Source organism: Procambarus clarkii, chromosome 43 (assembly GCF_040958095.1).
Source record: "Procambarus clarkii isolate CNS0578487 chromosome 43, FALCON_Pclarkii_2.0, whole genome shotgun sequence".
Taxonomy (NCBI): Eukaryota; Metazoa; Arthropoda; class Malacostraca; order Decapoda; family Cambaridae; genus Procambarus; species Procambarus clarkii.
This window is the reverse complement of record NC_091192.1, coordinates 8,870,362-8,887,884: the sequence shown is the minus strand read 5'-3', so window position 1 is coordinate 8,887,884 and position 17,523 is coordinate 8,870,362. Positions and strand designations below refer to the sequence as shown.

Below are 17,523 nucleotides of genomic sequence, written 5' to 3'. Positions count from 1 at the left end.
CTGCTTGGGCTATTTATTTAAGAATTATTGAACAATAGTACAACCTATTACTGTATTTACTATTTGTATTTAATAAAATGCTCATCTTCTTAATATCTTTACAGTGTGCTTTAATGAGCAACAAGTCATTAATTTTCTTATGTGAGCAGCAAGATGGTGCTGTTGCCGGATGAGGGGGAGGATATGTGGCACACTTACAACATCATGATGGAGGGTGATTGCCTCAGGGCTACCACTATCAGGAAAGTCCAGCAAGAATCTGCCACAGGATCGTCGTCTTCATCCCGAGTTCGTACGACCATCACCATTCGAGTTGAGGCCATCACTTTTGACACCGGGGCATGTATGCTTAGGTACAGTAATTCATACAATACTTAATTGTTTATGAATTTAGATAAGTTTTCTTGTTATATTTACAGTAGTGAATTATAAATTATTGGTATTCCATAAATTATGCTAATTTGGCCTACTCAAAAGTTATATTTTTTTAAGTTTAGTCATTTATTAGCCTTCCCTTACTCTGACCCATCTCATGAGTGGCAGTGAAAAGGGTTACAGAGGCGATGCATTCAAGAACTGAGCCCAATAGTTCATTTAGCTAAGTAAGTAACAATCTTGTGCAGCTATTTAAAAAATAGTTTGTTTAAAAAGCTATTAAAATTTTTAAAATTATTTTTTAATACACACGTGTGTAAAATTACCCAAGTGTAGTTACAGGATGAGAGCTACGCTCGTGGTGTCCCGTCTTCCCAGTACTCTTTGTCATATTAGTATGTGGCGCCCTTCCCCAACTGCGAGGCCGTCGGGGTCGATGCCTTTCGGCAGGACTGGTCGAGGTGGGGGTTCCTGTACCTCTTTCCCCTGGTTCAACTGTTGCTCCAGGTCCTGACTTGCTTGAAGACTTACCAGGGAAGTAGTCCTCTTGGCCACCATGGTGGCTGGCCCAGCCTTGGTTTCAGGCGCTGCTTGCTCAGTGTCCAAACTCGGAGGTTTTCTCGCGGCTCCGTCTCTTTCAGCAGATCGGACTGGTGCGTCATGTGGCTGGTATGAAGTTTCTTGGCCATCCTTCCGTTTCTTTTTGATTCTTCGTCGTTGTACTTCACTTTCGGTTCAGGTGATGATGTTCTTTCTCTCGTGCTGGTTGTTACAGGACCATCATCTTATGCCAAATACTGTCGCCTCGTACCGTGCTGCGCTGACGGAGCCGCTTCAGCTTGCTTTTGGTATTGATGTTACTTCTGCATCATTTCGCAAGCTGCCTTGTGTGTGGTGCTTTTGTGCTCTTATCTTTCTTCTCCTCGGTTTGTAGTGGCCCCTTCGGTTCAGGACTATTTCTCTAAGGAACTTTTCTTGTTGGCATTGGCCACTGGGAGTCGGTCGGGGAATTTCATGCTCTCTGGTGCAGGGATTTCTGCTCGTTTGATCCTGGTGTAGGTTTGTTCCTTTGCAGCCATCTTCTTTTCTGGCAAAGAATGAGACTGCTGCTTTCCGGAGGGGTCCTTGGGTTGTTGATGCTTGATTCGTTAGGCTGGGGGTGCATCATGTGTTGTGTCCGGGTTGTGATTCTCCGTTGTTATTTACGCGCCACGGACTCTTGTGGCTGGGGATGCGCTTTGGGTTGATCCGGTTTCCCTTCTTTCCTGTTCCAGTGTTCGGGTCTCCCAGGTAATCCGCAGGGTTATTTAGTCTAGCCAGCCTGTGGTCCCCATGCCCATGACATTTGTAAGTTTGCTGCCCTTGCTGCTGTTTTTGGGAACATGTCTTGGGTTGACATTCAGGTGCAGGGTTTTTGGCGGTTGAACAGGGTCCTGGCTGCATGTTACTTGGTGAATGTTCCTGGGCCTCGTCGGGCCTGTGTCGCTTTGGGTTGAAAGGTGCAGCTGGTTGTCTCAACTTCGTATTGAGGAGTGAGCAGTGACCGCATCCCGGTTAAGTCCCTCTGATTTTTATCTTTTGGTAGGTAGCTCTAAGGAGCCGATGGGGCTCCCCCCCAGAAAACCAGCATTGAATGTAATGAAACGCCATTTTCTGGGCGAGACCTGAAGACTCCCCGGCAACCCTCCCTCCCACCGGTCGGCGTTTTTTTATATCCAGCCTCAGAACTGGGGTGTGGATTGCCAGTGCGGGTTGACCATCAATACTCAGAATAGACCTAAAACGTTGATAAAGCGAGAGGGGCTATTCAGTAAATTCAATTTTAATAATAAAATAGACTGAGAGATAATAAACAGGGAACTTGCAAACATTCCATGGGAAACTGTTTTAAGTAATACAAGTCCTACAGAAGGAATAGAAAAACTGAGTGTATCAAGTCTGTCTGAAACATGTTCCTTCGAGGAAAGCCAGCAAGAGATCCAACGTAGAAAGAGAATGCAGACGACACTATAAATGCAGGAAAATAATAACGGAACTGGTTATGCAGACATGAATTTCCCGTCAAAGAAGGAATAATTTAAATAGGGAGATTGAAGAAATCGAGTGGAAATTGAAGCACTCATATCAAATTGAAGAAAGGCAGTTAGAACAGAAAGCAGTTCAGGAAATAAAGAAAAATCCAAAATACTTCTTCACATATGCAAAATCAAAAGCAAAAACCACTGCCAGTATTGGACCTATTCGTACAAGTGAAGGTTCATACACGGAGGATGACAAAGAAATTAGTGAAATTCTAAAAAAGCAGTATGAGGACATGTTTAGTACTCCAATAAACATGAAAGTGGAAGATCCAGACAATTTCTTTATGCGGGATATTCAAGCCCCTGTAAATATAACTGATATCAACACGAGCGCACTAAATTTTGAAAGAGAAATTGAAAACATGCCCATGCACTCGGCCCCAGGTCCAGACTCGTGGAATTCAATATATATAAAGAAATGCAAAGTGCCAGTAGCACAAGCACTCAGTATAGTGTGGAGGAAGAGCTTGGACACGGGGGAGATACCAGATGCACTTAAAGTAGCAGACATAGCCCCTCTACACAAGGGAGGGAGCAAAGCATTGGCAAAGAATTATAGATCAGTTGCACTAACATCGCACATAATAAAAGTATTTGAGAGAGTGATTAGGAGTCAGGTCACCAATTTCATGGAGACCAATGACCTCCACAACCCAGGCCAACATGGATTTTGAGCAGGAAGATCGTGCCTCTCACAGCTACTTGAGCACTACGACAAAGTCACTGAGGCATTAGAAGAAAAACAGAATGCTGATGTGATATACACGGACTTCGCAAAGGCTTTCAATAAATATGACCATGGCGTGATAGCACACAAAAGGAAGTCAATGGGAATAACCGGTAAAGTAGGATGCTGGATACTCAGTTTTCTGTCAAACAGGACTCAGCGAGTAATGGTCAACCATATAAAATCTAGTCCAAGTGCAGTTAAAAGCTCTGTACCTCAGGGTACAGTCCTTGCACCGCTGCTTTTCCTTATTCTCATATCAGATATAGACAAAAATACAAGTCACAGCTTCGTGTCGTCCTTTGCGGATGACACAAAAATCAGTATGAAAATTACCTCAGCTGAAGACATTGTAAAACTTCAAGCTGATATTAATAAAGTTTTCAACTGGGCATCAGAAAATAACTTGATGTTTAACAGTGATAAATTCCAGGTACTCAGGTATGGTAAAAATGAGGACCTTAAACATAATACAGGGTATAAAACACAATCAAATGTACCCATAGTAGGAAAAAAGCATGTAAAGGATTTGGGAATAATGATGTCTGACGACCTAACGTTTAGGGAGCATAACCAAGCAAGTATTGCGTCAGCCAGAAAATTGATTGGGTGGATTATGAGAACTTTCAAATCCAGGGATCCCATCACAATGGTTGTACTCTTCAAGTCACTTGTGTTGTCCCGTCTTGAGTACTGCTCAGTACTCACTTCCCCCTTCAGAGCAGGAGAGATTGCTGAAATAGAGGAAATACAGAGAACATATACGGCATACATAGATGCAATAAAGCACCTAAATTATTGGGATTGTCTCAAAGCACTCCAAATGTGCTCACTAGAAAGAAGACGAGAGAGATACCAAATAATATACACATGGAAAATACTGGAGGGCCAGGTCCCAAATCTACACAGTAAAATAACAACGTACTGGAGTGAACGATATGGAAGAAAATGCAGAATAGAACCAGTGAAGAGCAGAGATGCCATAGGCATAATCAGAGAACACTGTACAGTATAAACATCAGAGGTCCACGGTTGTTCAACGTCCTCCCAGCAAGCATAAGAAATATTGCCGGAACAACCGTGGACATCTTCAAGAGGAAACTAGATTTATTCCTCCAAGGAGTGCCGGACCAACCGGGCTGTGGTGGGTACGTGGGCCTGCGGGCCGCTCCAAGCAACAGCCTGGTGGACCAAACTCTCACAAGTCAAGCCTGGCCTCGGGCCGGGCTTGGGGAGTAGAAGAACTCCCAGAACCCCATCAACCAGATATCAACCAGGTAACCAGGAGTCTGGGGCTCCCTCTTACCCCTCCCGGGGAAGGGGGGGAGCTGGGCAGACGGCAGCGCAGCAACGTGTGACGTCATGCTCGTTTGCTCTTTTTCAAGTGGGGAGTTCTGTCCACTCCTTTGTCCATTTTCGTCGTTTTTAACCAGAATAGGGGTCTGTTTTGAGGGCGCTTACCTTTCTGGGTGCCTGTTCCGGTCGATGGCAGATATAGAATGCTTCAAAATCACATGTGCATTTCTATTGGCCATTGCTCCTCGTGCCTCTCGGAGGGGGGGGCCAGGTTCTGGCCGTGGTCCTCGGTAGGCCTAGAACTCCACCCACATCGACTGATGGCAAAGTTAGGGATATCCATATCAGCCTGGATAGCTCCGGGGAGCCTACGGAACTCGCCCAGAAAATAGCGTTTCATCACATTCAACGTTTTTTTTTTAAACCCTTTCACTGCTACAGCCTGGGATGTAAATGGGGGGGGGGGGGGTGTATGAGCTGGGGCTGGGTGAAAATATATTTGAATTATGTGAAAATTAATATTAAATGTTAAACAAATTTCCAACTTACTAGCTTCAGTGTCGTGAAAGTTTCATCCCAATAATTTTAGAAAGGTATTTTAGACAATTTTTTTTTTAAAAGAAGAACATTTTGTTGATAAGGAGAACAGCTCCTATTAACTGGAACTGAGGGATAATGCAGTAATAAGGAGATGCAAGCACCTGTCTGATGCACAAAGAATAGTAGTAGTTAGAAGTGCCCACAAAGTGGATATGCAGCTGGTGCTTTTATAGCATTGCTGAGTAATACATAATAACACAAATAATAATGAGTATGTTGTTATGCTCTATTTTGTTATATATCATGCAAATACATTGTCCAATGGTAATACCTGTTACGTTCACCAATGTCCACAATTTTTCTGTGGAAAGCCCCTTTGGCTTCCCGGAGCTATACTGGGCTGATGTATATATATTAAATCGTGGCAACAGTCAATTGAAAGAGTTCTAAGCCTACCGGGGACCAGAGCCGGAACCTGGCCCCCCTCAAGAGAGGCACGAGGAGCAATGGCCTATAGAAATCCCCGTGTAATTGCAAGCAGTCATTGTCTGCCATCTACCAGGTCAGGCACCCAGAAAGGTAGGAATTTCAAAACAAACTATTGTTAGTCAAAAATTGCAAACTGAAAGCCGAACTAGCAAACGGAACTCCCCAATCAAAAACAAGGAAACAAACGTGACGTCACCACAACTGCCACACATCCGTCAGTGCACCCCCTCTCCCTCTACCTGGAAGAGGACGGGTGGGTCCCAGACCTCCACGCTGGCAACTCTCCCTCAATTCAAGAAGCTGTTGTGTTGGTGACAGTCGATCGCTCTGACTCCACTCTTTGCACAATGCTGCAGTGCGGCGGTGTTGCTCTGTGTTCGTGGTGTGTGAGTCAGAAGTAACACGAGTACTGGGACTGCATGCACCTAGGGCTAACTTCCCTAGGTGCCCCGTAAGTACTGCCTTTGCGGTCTCAGGGTTATCTTTCATGAGCCGTTCAGGAGCAGCTACCTCTGTGTGGTTCTGTCGTTGCTCGGTAATTGCCCGCCCTTGGGGGGGGGGGGTTCAGCTGGGATGGTTCTTACTCCTGTTTTTCCTTGGGTAGGAGGTAGTTTCGTAGCTGGCTGGGGCTCGAGGTACTGTGCAGCTCTCTGATATACGCATAGCGACTGGTTCTGTTCACCTGGAGACGTTGTGCTTTTGCAGGGTTTTTCTTTTGTTTTTTTGATTTGCCTGGTGGGGGGTCTGCCTTGTGTGGCGGTAGGACTATTTGTATGATTTTGGTGGCCCTCCACTAGGTCCCCACGCTTGCACACGTCGCAGGGGTTCAGCTTTTAGTTGTTTGCTTGGTAGCTCTGGGATAACCGGTTAGCAGTACCTCGCCTGGGCTTCCCTTAACAGTCAGCCTAAGGGCCCCTCTTTGAGGCTCGGTGGTCTGATGGAGGAGTCCTCAGAGTCCCACCTCGCCTTGTGTGAGTTTGAAGGTTGCTCTGTCCCCTTGTCTCAGGGTGACACTCACCATCTGCTTCCGCCTTGCTGCCTTTTGGGGTCAATGACACCTCTGACCCGAGTCCTGCGATTGGTGTTCTTTGCTTGTACTCCATTCACCCAGTCCACTGAGACCGATATTTGGGTGCAGGCAGCTTTAGCATTGCATGTGAGGAACGTTCGAGGTTGGTTGCCTTTCCAGATGCCCCGCAGCTGCCCTGCTGAATTATTCTGGTAGTGAGACTTGGGCGGCTTTGGGAATTGCCCCTTCCGGATTGGCTGCGAAGGTACCAAACATCCTGCTTGGGTGTTTGGTACCTTCGGCGCAGGGCTTGTTGTTACAGGGGGAAAGGTTTTCCTATTCCCTCCCTGTACGATTTTGTTATGGGTTTGACTCCTCCCCCGGGTTCGGTTCCGAGTTTCCTTGGTTTCCTCGGTTCCCTCCTCCTGGATGTTTTTGGCTTCCCGCATCCCACCGAGGAAGATGTGGGAGGCTCTTGCGGCTTACCTCCTGCGAGACCCGGATTACGCCTTGATAATGAAGCCTTCTTTTGAGTTTGGCTCCTCTTTTCCTTATTGGGTGCATTACAAGGTGCTGGAGTTTTCCTGGCTGGCAGACTGCCTTTATTTTCATTGGGGGCTTGGCATTTGTCCTGTTGGACTGCGCACTTTAATGGCGAGAGTTGACTATGGTCGTTCAGGTTTCTGGGGGGCGAGTTCGAGCACCTAAATGCTTGCTTGTTCGCCCATCCTTCCTTATGATGTCGGCCAGGTGCGACTTCACGTGCAGGTTCCCTCCCTTTCGGCATCCCTGGTGGCCGAGGATTTGTGCGCCCGTGGGCACTTGGCTTTGATCTTGCGTTTCTTTTCCATGCTGGAGCTGTCTTTGGACTGGCTCGTGGAGGAGGTGGGTTCCGGGCCAGTGTCCAGTGTGTTTGCTTCGGCAACTCGGACGCCGGCTGCCTTGTTGAAGTTGTATGTGCTGTTTCTGAGGGGGGCGGTGTCTGTTCTTCGCTTCTCGTCTCGCGTGCTGACAGGTGGTGCTTAGGCCCTGGCTCTTAGATTTTCATCCCTTTTTGTCCGTTGCTGTTTGCAGAGTCTGCGGTGGTGCATTTTCTGCGAACGGCTTCGTCTAGTTGTCGGCCTATATCATTTTCGGCGAAGAACGACTTGTAGGTTCTTCGGTTGTGGGGGGTGGGGGGGGGACGTGGAGGTCCTGCCCGGAAGGGTTGCGCCAGGTCTCGGTGTTCCTTTGGTAGTCGTAAGCCAGTAGTGCCAGATTTGGGACTGGCCCTCCTGCGGAGTCGTTGGCTCAGTGATCGCTCTGAGCTTCGGTCGGGCTCTCGGTGGGGTCGTCGGCCCTTTCACGGTTCGGCCTTTTGGCTGGGCGAGAGGGGAAGGGGAGGCTTGTGCTGTTTCTCGCTTGGTCCCACGATTTGTGGGCAATTTGGGGCCTTTTCCTCCAGCCAGCAGTGGCATTGCTTCTTTCTTTCTCCTTTGGGGGGATATGGGGGTTGCAAGGCAGGCCTCTTCCCCCTGTGCTGTCAGGTAATCCTGGAGTGGGTTTCCTGCCTGTTTTCAGTTTGGAAATGGGACTGGGCAGATCTGCAATTCATACTGGACTTGTCCTGTATGATCCCTGGGTTTTTTGTCCTTCCTTTCAGATGACCACTTTGTCTTGGGTCCGGCTACTTTCGGCGCCTGGATGGTGTCTCCGAACCTCCGGGATGCGTATTGGCATGTCCAGATTCATCCGGTGTTCAGGGACTGGTTCGGTTTTGTCGTGGAGTGACAGACTTACCGCTTTCTTTGCCTTCATTCCAGTTTGGAAAATGTCAACAAATGTCTTGACAAATTTGTAGTGAGACAAACAAGCACTGAACCACAACCAGGTCCTAGTGGTATTCAGGCAAAACGTAGGAGAGAGAGTACTCCAGAGAAAACATCACTGCCTGATGTAATAATGGAAGGGGACTCCCCTTCCAAACAGTAACAACTCTCCTCCTCCCCCCTCATCACCATCTTCCATACACCATCAAGAGCCCTCCATAAAGGTAAGAGAAACTTTGGTACTGTATTGTAGTTAGAAAAAAGCATTGTATTCAGTATAAAATGTATTTGTATGTTAATATTTTGGAAGGTGGGGAACGGATTAATTCAATTCCCTTTATTTCTTATGGGAAAAATCGCTTCGACTTACGATATTTCGACTTACGATCCGTCTCTGGGAACGGATTAGCATCGTAAGTCGAGGCCCCATTGTATATAGTGTAATAACACTGCAAACAGTATTGTTGGGGGAGAAAGTTTAGTGTGTGTGACCTTGAATGAGTGAGGCAGCCGCCAGCTGACTGTGTATATAACGACGACTCTTAGTGCCTGAACTAACTATATCAGCTTAGCTGTACAGTTGTGGTGAACAAAACATGTTGATTCTTATATATAACGTCTGTATATTGTGAATAAAATATAAAACAGGATGGTGGGAGGAAAAAGTGGGCGAGTGAGGCGTTGTTGAGTGAGTGGCAATGAGTGGCTGGCTGGTGTGTGGCGGTCACTCCTCGTTGCTTTTCGACTCTTAATACCAACTTAGTGGTTCGTTATGGTGAACAAAACATGCAGATACTTATATATAACCTGTGTATAGAGTGTAATAGCAGCAAAACTATTTGTTTATTGTTTTATGAACATAATAATTGAATCACTAATATGCACACCATACTTTTGAGTATAGCGATTATTCACCACTTTTATTATACGTATAAATATATTACAATACACACTATTGAATAATATTACTGCAAAAAAACTAAGAAAAAATCACACACACAAATAATTAAGTGATAATATCTTTGTGGCAACTCCCACTTGTCGGCGTGGGTGACGCTGACCGGCGCTGACGACCGTTCTGTCAACGCCCACTTTTTGCCAGACTTCCTCGGTCAATTGCGCCCAAAATATGTCGCCTACGATTTTTTTTCCCGTGCTCAAGGAACACAAATTAACATTTTAAGAAGACGAAATAATTTTTTAGATTTTTTTTCTTGTGCACAGGGGTGTAAATGTCCTCAGGACCCCTGAGCAGTGAAAGGGTTAAGGGTTAAATTGTGGACAACATTCCTAGGTGTGAGAGCCTCGGTACTGAGTGAGCAGCTAAGGCTGGTGCATGCAGCATGAGCTCACAGCACTGCTGTTCTGCTTGTGACCACAGCATCACCTAAAAATTTTCAAAATATGTATGTAATTGGTATTATTTAGCCATGATAGTATTACAGAAGAGCTCGATTGTGATAAAGACTGTGTACAATCGATCAGTGTTCAGATATCGGTGAACACAATGCTGTTAAAGATGTTCACAGTGCTAGCTACAGCACACTGCCGTTGTTTCGTCCATCTAAGAATCTTCAATCGACTTCTCATGTTCTTTGCAAAATAAACTTGTGGAAAATTATTCATTTACAGGATTTAGTGACCAGGATTCTGATAATTGCAGGATTGTGTTGAGAATTACCAGTGTGCGTCTGATGTGCACACACATCAGCAGTGGGAGCTTTCAAGCAAGCAAGATTACTGCTCCCACTGATGTGGGAGCAGTAATCTTGGTGAGGGAGTGTGTGTAGCGGCGTTGACTGCCGACCGTGTGTGGCCACCTGTTATTGTCTTGACTCACTATACCAGCTTAATGGTTCGCTATGGTGAACACTAATGTAGATACCTATATATAACGTGTGTATAGAGTGTAATAATTGCAAAAGGAGCATGTTGGGAGAGCCATTTTGGTGAGGGAGGTGTTGGCAAGGGAGGGAGTGAGCCTGTCATCTGCTGGCTGCTGTGCGACTTATTATGCAGTGTATGGTGGCCACTATGCTGTTTGGACACTATACCAGCTTAGTTGTAGTTATGGTGAACAAAACATGCAGATATTTATATATAACATGTGTACATAGTATAATAAAACCACAAACAGTATTGTGGGAGTAGGAATGTTGGCAATTAAGGTGTTGTGGGAGGGCTGGCTGGGTCTTACAGCTCCACTCTTGATGGTTGGACTCACCATACCAACTTAGTGGTTCACCATGGTGATCAAAACATGCAGATACTTATATATAAAACATGTGTATAGAGTGTAATAACAGCAAAACTATTGGTTTATTGTTTTATGAACATCATAATTAAATCACTAATATGCACATCATACTTTTAAGTATAGCAATGGTTCACACATTTGATTATATAAATATATCACACTACACACTTGAATAATATTACTGCAAAAAAAAAAAAAAAAAAAAAAATCATTGAGACATTAAAATAATTAGGTACTGTAATATCTTTGTGGCAACTCCCGCCTGACAGCGCGGGTGGAGGAGACCACCTTGGGACGTTTACTTTGTCAGCGCCTCAGTTTTGCCAGACTTCCCCCTTCCTATTGTGGCCAGAATAAGCCACTTACAATATTATTATTATTTTCCCCATGATCAGGAAACACAAATGAACACTTTTATAAGACAAAGTTTTGTATATTTTTTGTATTTCTTGCACCTGGGTGTGTTGCAGGTTGTAATTGCAAGCACCTCCCAGGAGGTTAAGCATATGGGTTAAAGATATTGAGGGCAGAGTATTCAATGTAAATCTTCATACATGATATGGAAGTATTTCACTTGATTTGGCTGGGAGAGGTTGGTGCGGAAGGGACTCTTCGACGTGAAAAGTACAGTTGTTAGATTTAAGGTTTTAGGCAACAAAGGAGTTGATTGTACTGGTATTGTACAATTAGATAATGGCCAAAAAAATAGTTGTATTATCTGCAGGCTATATCTCTGATGCTTCATTTCCCAGAAATCTTCTGAATGGATGACCATGGCTGAAACTCCTCTAGATTGCCCTCTTGAACTTTCTATTCTTTTTGTGTTTGTGGAACTTTCCCGTGAATTACAGTACTGCTTCACTTTGTTAATTTAGTGTTTTACCTCGCTCTCCCCCTATATTTGACTTTGCATCCATATCCATTACAGAGTAAAGGGTCGCAATGTTGAAGAAAATCAATACATTAAGATGGGTGCATACCACACAGTGGACTTGGAACCCAATAGAAAGTTCACTCTCTTTAAGGAACAGTGGGATTCTGTTACTTTAGAACGTGTGAATAATGCTTGCGACCCAGCTAAGGTCAGTACAATTCATGACTTCAATTTATGAACATACAGTATATACTTAGTTTTTTGCATTATTTGCTTACTAGTGCTCTCATTTGGTTGATTTATTTTATATACAGTATAAGTATTTCTACTAATTAAAATTGAGTTGTAATACTACCTTTCAGCATGCAGACCTGGCAGCTGTGGTGATGCAAGAGGGCCTGGCATTTGTCTGCCTTATTACATCTGCCATGACTGTTGACCGAGCAAAGATAGATGTGAACATACCAAAAAAAGGAAAGGCTGATGACACTCAAAGAAAGAAGGTAAAATTATTTGACACAATTGCATATTCTTACTAAGGGATTGGTTGTTAATACTGTATTAAATAAAAGGTGGTGGTAATTGCAGCATTCCATAGACAAAATCTGTTCTGCTCTCTTGAGTTTTCATTATTTAAAAAGTTTTATTCATTATTAGTCTGAATATTTTTCTTTCCTCCCATGTGCATGATTTACACCCAGAAGGTAGACCTAGTTTGTAGAGTGGCCAAGTGCGATGCCATTGAGGCTAGCCTGTGCCATGAATAGACTGAATCAATTGACTCAGTTGTTTTTGTGGGATTCCATTGAAGCTCTTTCCTCAAACGCTATTTTAATTTGCAAAAAATATAAAACATTCTTCTACCATGGCTTCTAAAAGTGCAGGAAATGTGTTGGCCGAGACTTCAACAAGCAGCAAACCCAAAAGAAGTACACAATGACTTTTGAGTAGAAAGTAAAGCTTATAAGAAAAGTGGAATCTAGCGCCCTTGGACAATTGTGTACAAAACTAGTTACTGAAGCCACACTTTGTTTCATATATGGTTTTCATTTTGATATTGTAGTTTTCTCGGGGAAGCCCCTTGTGGCTCCCTGAAACTATCTCGCTAAGATGGCTCCCAATTACTAGGGCACATCAGCAATGGAGTTGTCTGGCTTACCAGGAACCAGAGTCACAACTTGGGCCCCCCTCATACAGACACAGAGAGTAGGCGACACTATGTACTATGAGGCTACAGGATGACCTAGACAAACTGAAGGAATGGTCCAACAAATGGCTACTAAAGTTCAATCTGAATATATGTAAGGTAATGAAGCTTGGGGGGAGGAAATAGGAGGTCAGACACTGGATACTGAATGGGAGATAAAGTCCTACATGAAACGGACAAAGAGAAAGATCAAGGAGTTGGTCACGCCAAATCTGTCTCCTGAAGCCTACATCAAATGAATAACATCAGTGGCGCATGCAAGGCTGCTAACATCAGAACTGCTGTCAGAAACCTGTGTAAGGATTCTTTCAGAACCTTGTATACCACGCATATAAGGCCAATCCTGGAGTATGCAGCCCCAGCATGGAGCCTTATGTACCTTATCATGCAAAGCTGGAAAAAGTTCAGAGGTATGTCACTAGGCTAGTCCCAGAACAAGAGGCATGATTTACGAGGAAAGGCTGAGTGAATTGTACCTCATGTCGCTAGAAAACAGAAGAGCTCGGGGAGATATGATCACATACAAAATTGGAGGAGGTGAAGGATGACTCCATAAACAGTTTAAAATGTAAACATGAAGGAGCTCGAGAACCTCGGGAACCTGTACACCAGTAAATTGATGGTTGAGAGGTGGGGTCAAAGAGCCAAAGCTCAACCCTGCAAGCACAATTAGGTGAGTGCACTTTGCCACCTCAAAGAGAAAGCATTCAGAAAGTCAGTGAACCAGTAAAAACCACTATTGGATTCAGACACCAGAGCCTCAAAACTGCCTAAAAACTGCCCCTATTAAAATAAACATGCAATTGAATCTATTGAAATGAGCATGAGCTCATTAGCACTATCCCTCACCAGTTGGGGTGGCCCAGAGTTCCCAGTTTCCTCCAACCTTCCACACCAGTTCTGTAACTGATGTGGATGTGTGAAGGTCATCTGTTGGGCTCCCGGGTTGTTAGTAAACCGTGTGGGTTCCACTGCTTATGTGCCAAGTGCAGCCTTCCTTGGACTTTGTCCAGTGGGAGCCATTTGCATGGTATTGTTTCATGGTTTAGTTCTGCTTTCGAGTGCATTTTCTGTCTGGTTTGTATTGTGTGGACCTGGCTCACACGACGCTTGAAGATAAGAAGAATCTTATCTGAGTGGTCCCTGGTACTTTCTCTGCACTGAAGAGTTCTTGTGGCGTGTTCAGGAGTTCACTTACAGGGTGGGACCACTGGGGTGGGTGCCTTGCCTTGGGTAAATCAGGGGTCTTTTTTTCCCTCTATCTATGGCCTTGGTTAGGAGTGAGCATTTTGGCTGGTTGGGATGCACTGGTAGTTCGTATGCCTGCTCACATTAGTCACATTGACTAGGCTGTGTTTGTTTACTTTATAACATCCAGCAAGCATCCCCAGTGCCTGGGTGTCCTGCTTTGTTAGTCCTTTGGGCCTTGGGATCCCCTGTGGGTTTTGGTGTGGCTTATGAATGGCCTCTGAACCTGTTCTTGCCTTTGAGCGTTGTTCGTCATCTGTGCCAAGGAGCGACAATCATTCTTTCTGCCTCTGCCATGGTGCCTGTTGGAGTGGTGACACCTACAACCTTGAGTCCTGTGGGGTTTGCTCTCCCCATGTGACTCTTCTCTCTGACCCTCCTGGTAAAGTTCAAGCTTATTATCAGGCATCTACTGCTTTATGGGTTTGTTTTGCCCACCTTCAGCGCTCTCATTTGTGTGCCCAGTTGGACTTTTTTTTTTTTTTTTTAAGGGACCCAGAATTGGAGGTGTTGGTGAATTTCACCTTGGTTCCATCCATGACTGCAGTGTGGTGAGTGTGTGGAGCCAGCCACACCCTCACCATCTCCAGGTGTGGCTCCACCATCCCTGGAGTGGATTGGCCATCACTGGGGATGGCTCCTTCCACTTCTGGCATGGTGGCAGTTGAGCCACCTAATCCTGCCAAGGTCTCAGAGTTTTCTTCCTTCCAGCCACACCCTTCTTCCAAAGTGTCTTGTTTGGACTATGATTTTCTATCCCTGATTTTCTATCCCTCTGGCTCTGACCCAGCGCTTTTGTGTCTGTACACACAAAAATCACAATAGCGTGATGCATCAAATGAACAAATTCAAAAGGGCCGTAACGAGGGTTCGAATCTATGTCCGGGATAGTCCCAGACGCGATCATATCGTGGCGCAGTCGACTAAGACTGCGAACGATCTAACTATCCCGGACTTAGGTTCAAACTCTCATCACGGCCCTTGTGGATTTGTTCTTTTGTGTCTGGTTTCTAGGGCCCGTTGGTTGTTGGATATGGGGCCTTTGGTTCTCTTTGACCCCACCTGGTCCTTCGTCTCTTACGATAGAGGCCCTTTGTTTCAGGGGGAGGGGTTTTCATATCCTCCATGTATGAATTCAATCTTAATGTGGGCTCCCCCAGGGTTTGTTTCTATGTGCCTTTTTGGTCCATCAGATATGTTCTGAAAGTTTGCTTTTTCTTTGGTTTCCCCTTCGGTGGCCCGGGCAGATCTTTTCGAGTTCCTCCTGCGAGACCCAGAGTTTGCCTCTATAATGGACCCCTGTCTCTCTTGAGTTTGGGCCTTCTTTGTCGTACTGGCTGGGCTGCAAGATCTTGGAGTCTTTCTGGCTAGCAGACAGATCTCTTTTTACCCTTAGTCCTGGCTCGGCTTTCATCATTCCCACAAGCTCGAGTAGCATGAGGCTTCAACCGTGTTAAGTGTGTTTTTGGGCAGCTCTTCTTTTGAGCTGCTCAATAACTGCCCGTTTGCTCCTGCTCTTTCCCAGGACATGAGGTTGGTGCAGCACCGTGCCCAGTTGTCTTTGCTGTCTGCAGCCCTCATGGCAGAGGACTTGGCTCACTCGCACTTGCTATGGTCATGCATTTTCTAGCCCGTGTGGAGCTTTATACAGCACTGACTGGCCTCATGAGGACATTGATATGCATGACTGGGTCAAGTGCAGGTGCCTTGTTGCCTGCTCTGGGGATGTTGGCAACTTTGTCCAAGCTGTGTGCACCTATGGTCTGGGAGATGGTGGGCCGTGTTCTACTCTGCCTATCTCGCATGTCGACAGGCTGTGTTGGGCCAGTCATTAGATTCGGGTTGGTCCTTGGCCCTTATGGCCACCTCTCCTTGTTTACCTCTCCTCTTTCTAGAGGATGATGATTCTCAGTTTTTGTCTTAGGCAGGTATGAATCTGCCGCCAATTTCACACTATTGTGTTCTCAGGGTTCTCGTCCTCACTCTTGGAGGCTGTGTGGTACTCGGGGCTTTGTCTGCTGCTGGTTGAGGTAGGCTCCTCATTGGAGCCAGATTTGGGGTTATGTACACTTCCCATTGTCGGTTTCAGTTACGCTCAATAGTGCTGCTTTCAGGCTTTGCAGAGGGATACCACTGTTCATGGCTTGTGCCAGCCCTTTCCTGGTTCACCCCTTTGATGGAGTGAACCAAGAAAGGAGTGGGGGGCTTGCCCAGTTTGCCAGACTCCTTGCCTCATGATTTGTTGGCTTTTTGGATATTTTCTTATGGCCTACAGTGGAATCTGGTCAGTTTTTTCCCCTTCCTGGGTGTCAGGGCTTTCGGGGTAGGCTTCTTCCCCTCACCTCTATCGGGTCATTGTAAAGAGTTGCTTCTGGCATGGTCAAAATGACCGGTGTCGTTATGCTGGGTGTGTCACATCTTCAGTTACAAAATGGGATTCAGGGAGCTCTGTTTCACCCTTGAACTTTTCAAGATTGAACAAGTTCATCCCCTGCCCCACTTTCTGCATGACCAGAAAATGGGGCAGGAAGTGCAGAACAGTTTTTTGCATTTCCTTTCTTTCTCCGCCGAGTGGACTGTTGACCCTACCTCCTTCCAGTGGACTGTTGACCCTACCTCCTTCCAGTGGCTTTGCGAGACCCTTGGGCACCTCGACATGGATCTCTCTGCATCAGCTTGTTATTGGCATCATCTGCTCTGTGGCTCCATTCCCTAATTGGAAGGCCCTTGCAGTGGATGCCTTTTGACTGGACTGGTTGTGGTGTGGGCTTCTGTACCTCTTTACCCCAGTCCAATTATTGCTCTGGGTTGTGGCCAGGCTCGATTCCTACCAGGGAATGATCCTTTTAGCACCTTGGTGAGCCGGCTCGGCCTTGGTTTTAAGCGCTGTATGCTCAGTGTCTGAACCCCAGGTATTGCGGTACTGCTCCACCTCTCTCGGAAAATCTGCTCAGTGATGCACCTTGCTGGTTTGAACTTCTTGGTTCTTCCTATCTGGTTTGTGTGTCCTTATTGCCATCTCTTTGGTGAGCAGGTGAATGATTTCATGGTGTCCCACCTGCATTTCTTCCCAGTGGCTGTATGAAATAACTTGATCTTCACCACTTTCTTTCCCTTCATCTTCATTTCTCTCTGGTACTTTTGTTGCTGTTTTGATTGTTTATTGATCAGCATCTCGTGCCAAGTACTGTTGCCTCGTCATTCAGTGCTGGCAGACACTGCTGCTCGTGTTTGGCATCTTTACTGCCTTGGCGCTGTTTCGGAAGCTATCTTTCATATGTTTCATTTCTGACCTGCTGATGTCCAACCTGAGTCTGCTTGGTCCTTAGACCATGTTCTAGCCATTCATTCCTCTATATTGTTTACAGTGTCTCCTTCGGTCAGTCTAGGATTCCATTTTTAAGGCTATTTTCCTGTTAGCACTCACCTCTGGTTGTAGGGTCTGTTCTGTTTTGGTCTGTAGGAGTCTCTAGGAGTTATGTTTTGTCTGTATAGTCCAAACGGAACTCCTGCATCTGATGTGACCCCTTTGTATGGAACACTCTTGGTGAGATAGCTTCAAGAAGCCACTGGGGCTCATCAAGGAAAAGGAATTTCATTACATTCAATGAG

General features: G+C 45.5%; 1 protein-coding gene across 1 annotated transcript in view; it reads left to right on the top strand.

Annotated features, from left to right (window-relative positions):
- pelo (protein pelota) overlaps nt 1–17,523 on the top strand; it is a 63,802-nt gene that overhangs the window by 5,765 nt on the left and 40,514 nt on the right. Inside the window, exons 2-4 of the mRNA XM_045738478.2 lie at nt 150–353; nt 11,511–11,664; nt 11,819–11,959. Of these exons, the coding sequence (XP_045594434.1) occupies nt 150–353; nt 11,511–11,664; nt 11,819–11,959 (499 nt within the window). The remainder of the gene's footprint in view (nt 1–149; nt 354–11,510; nt 11,665–11,818; nt 11,960–17,523) is intronic.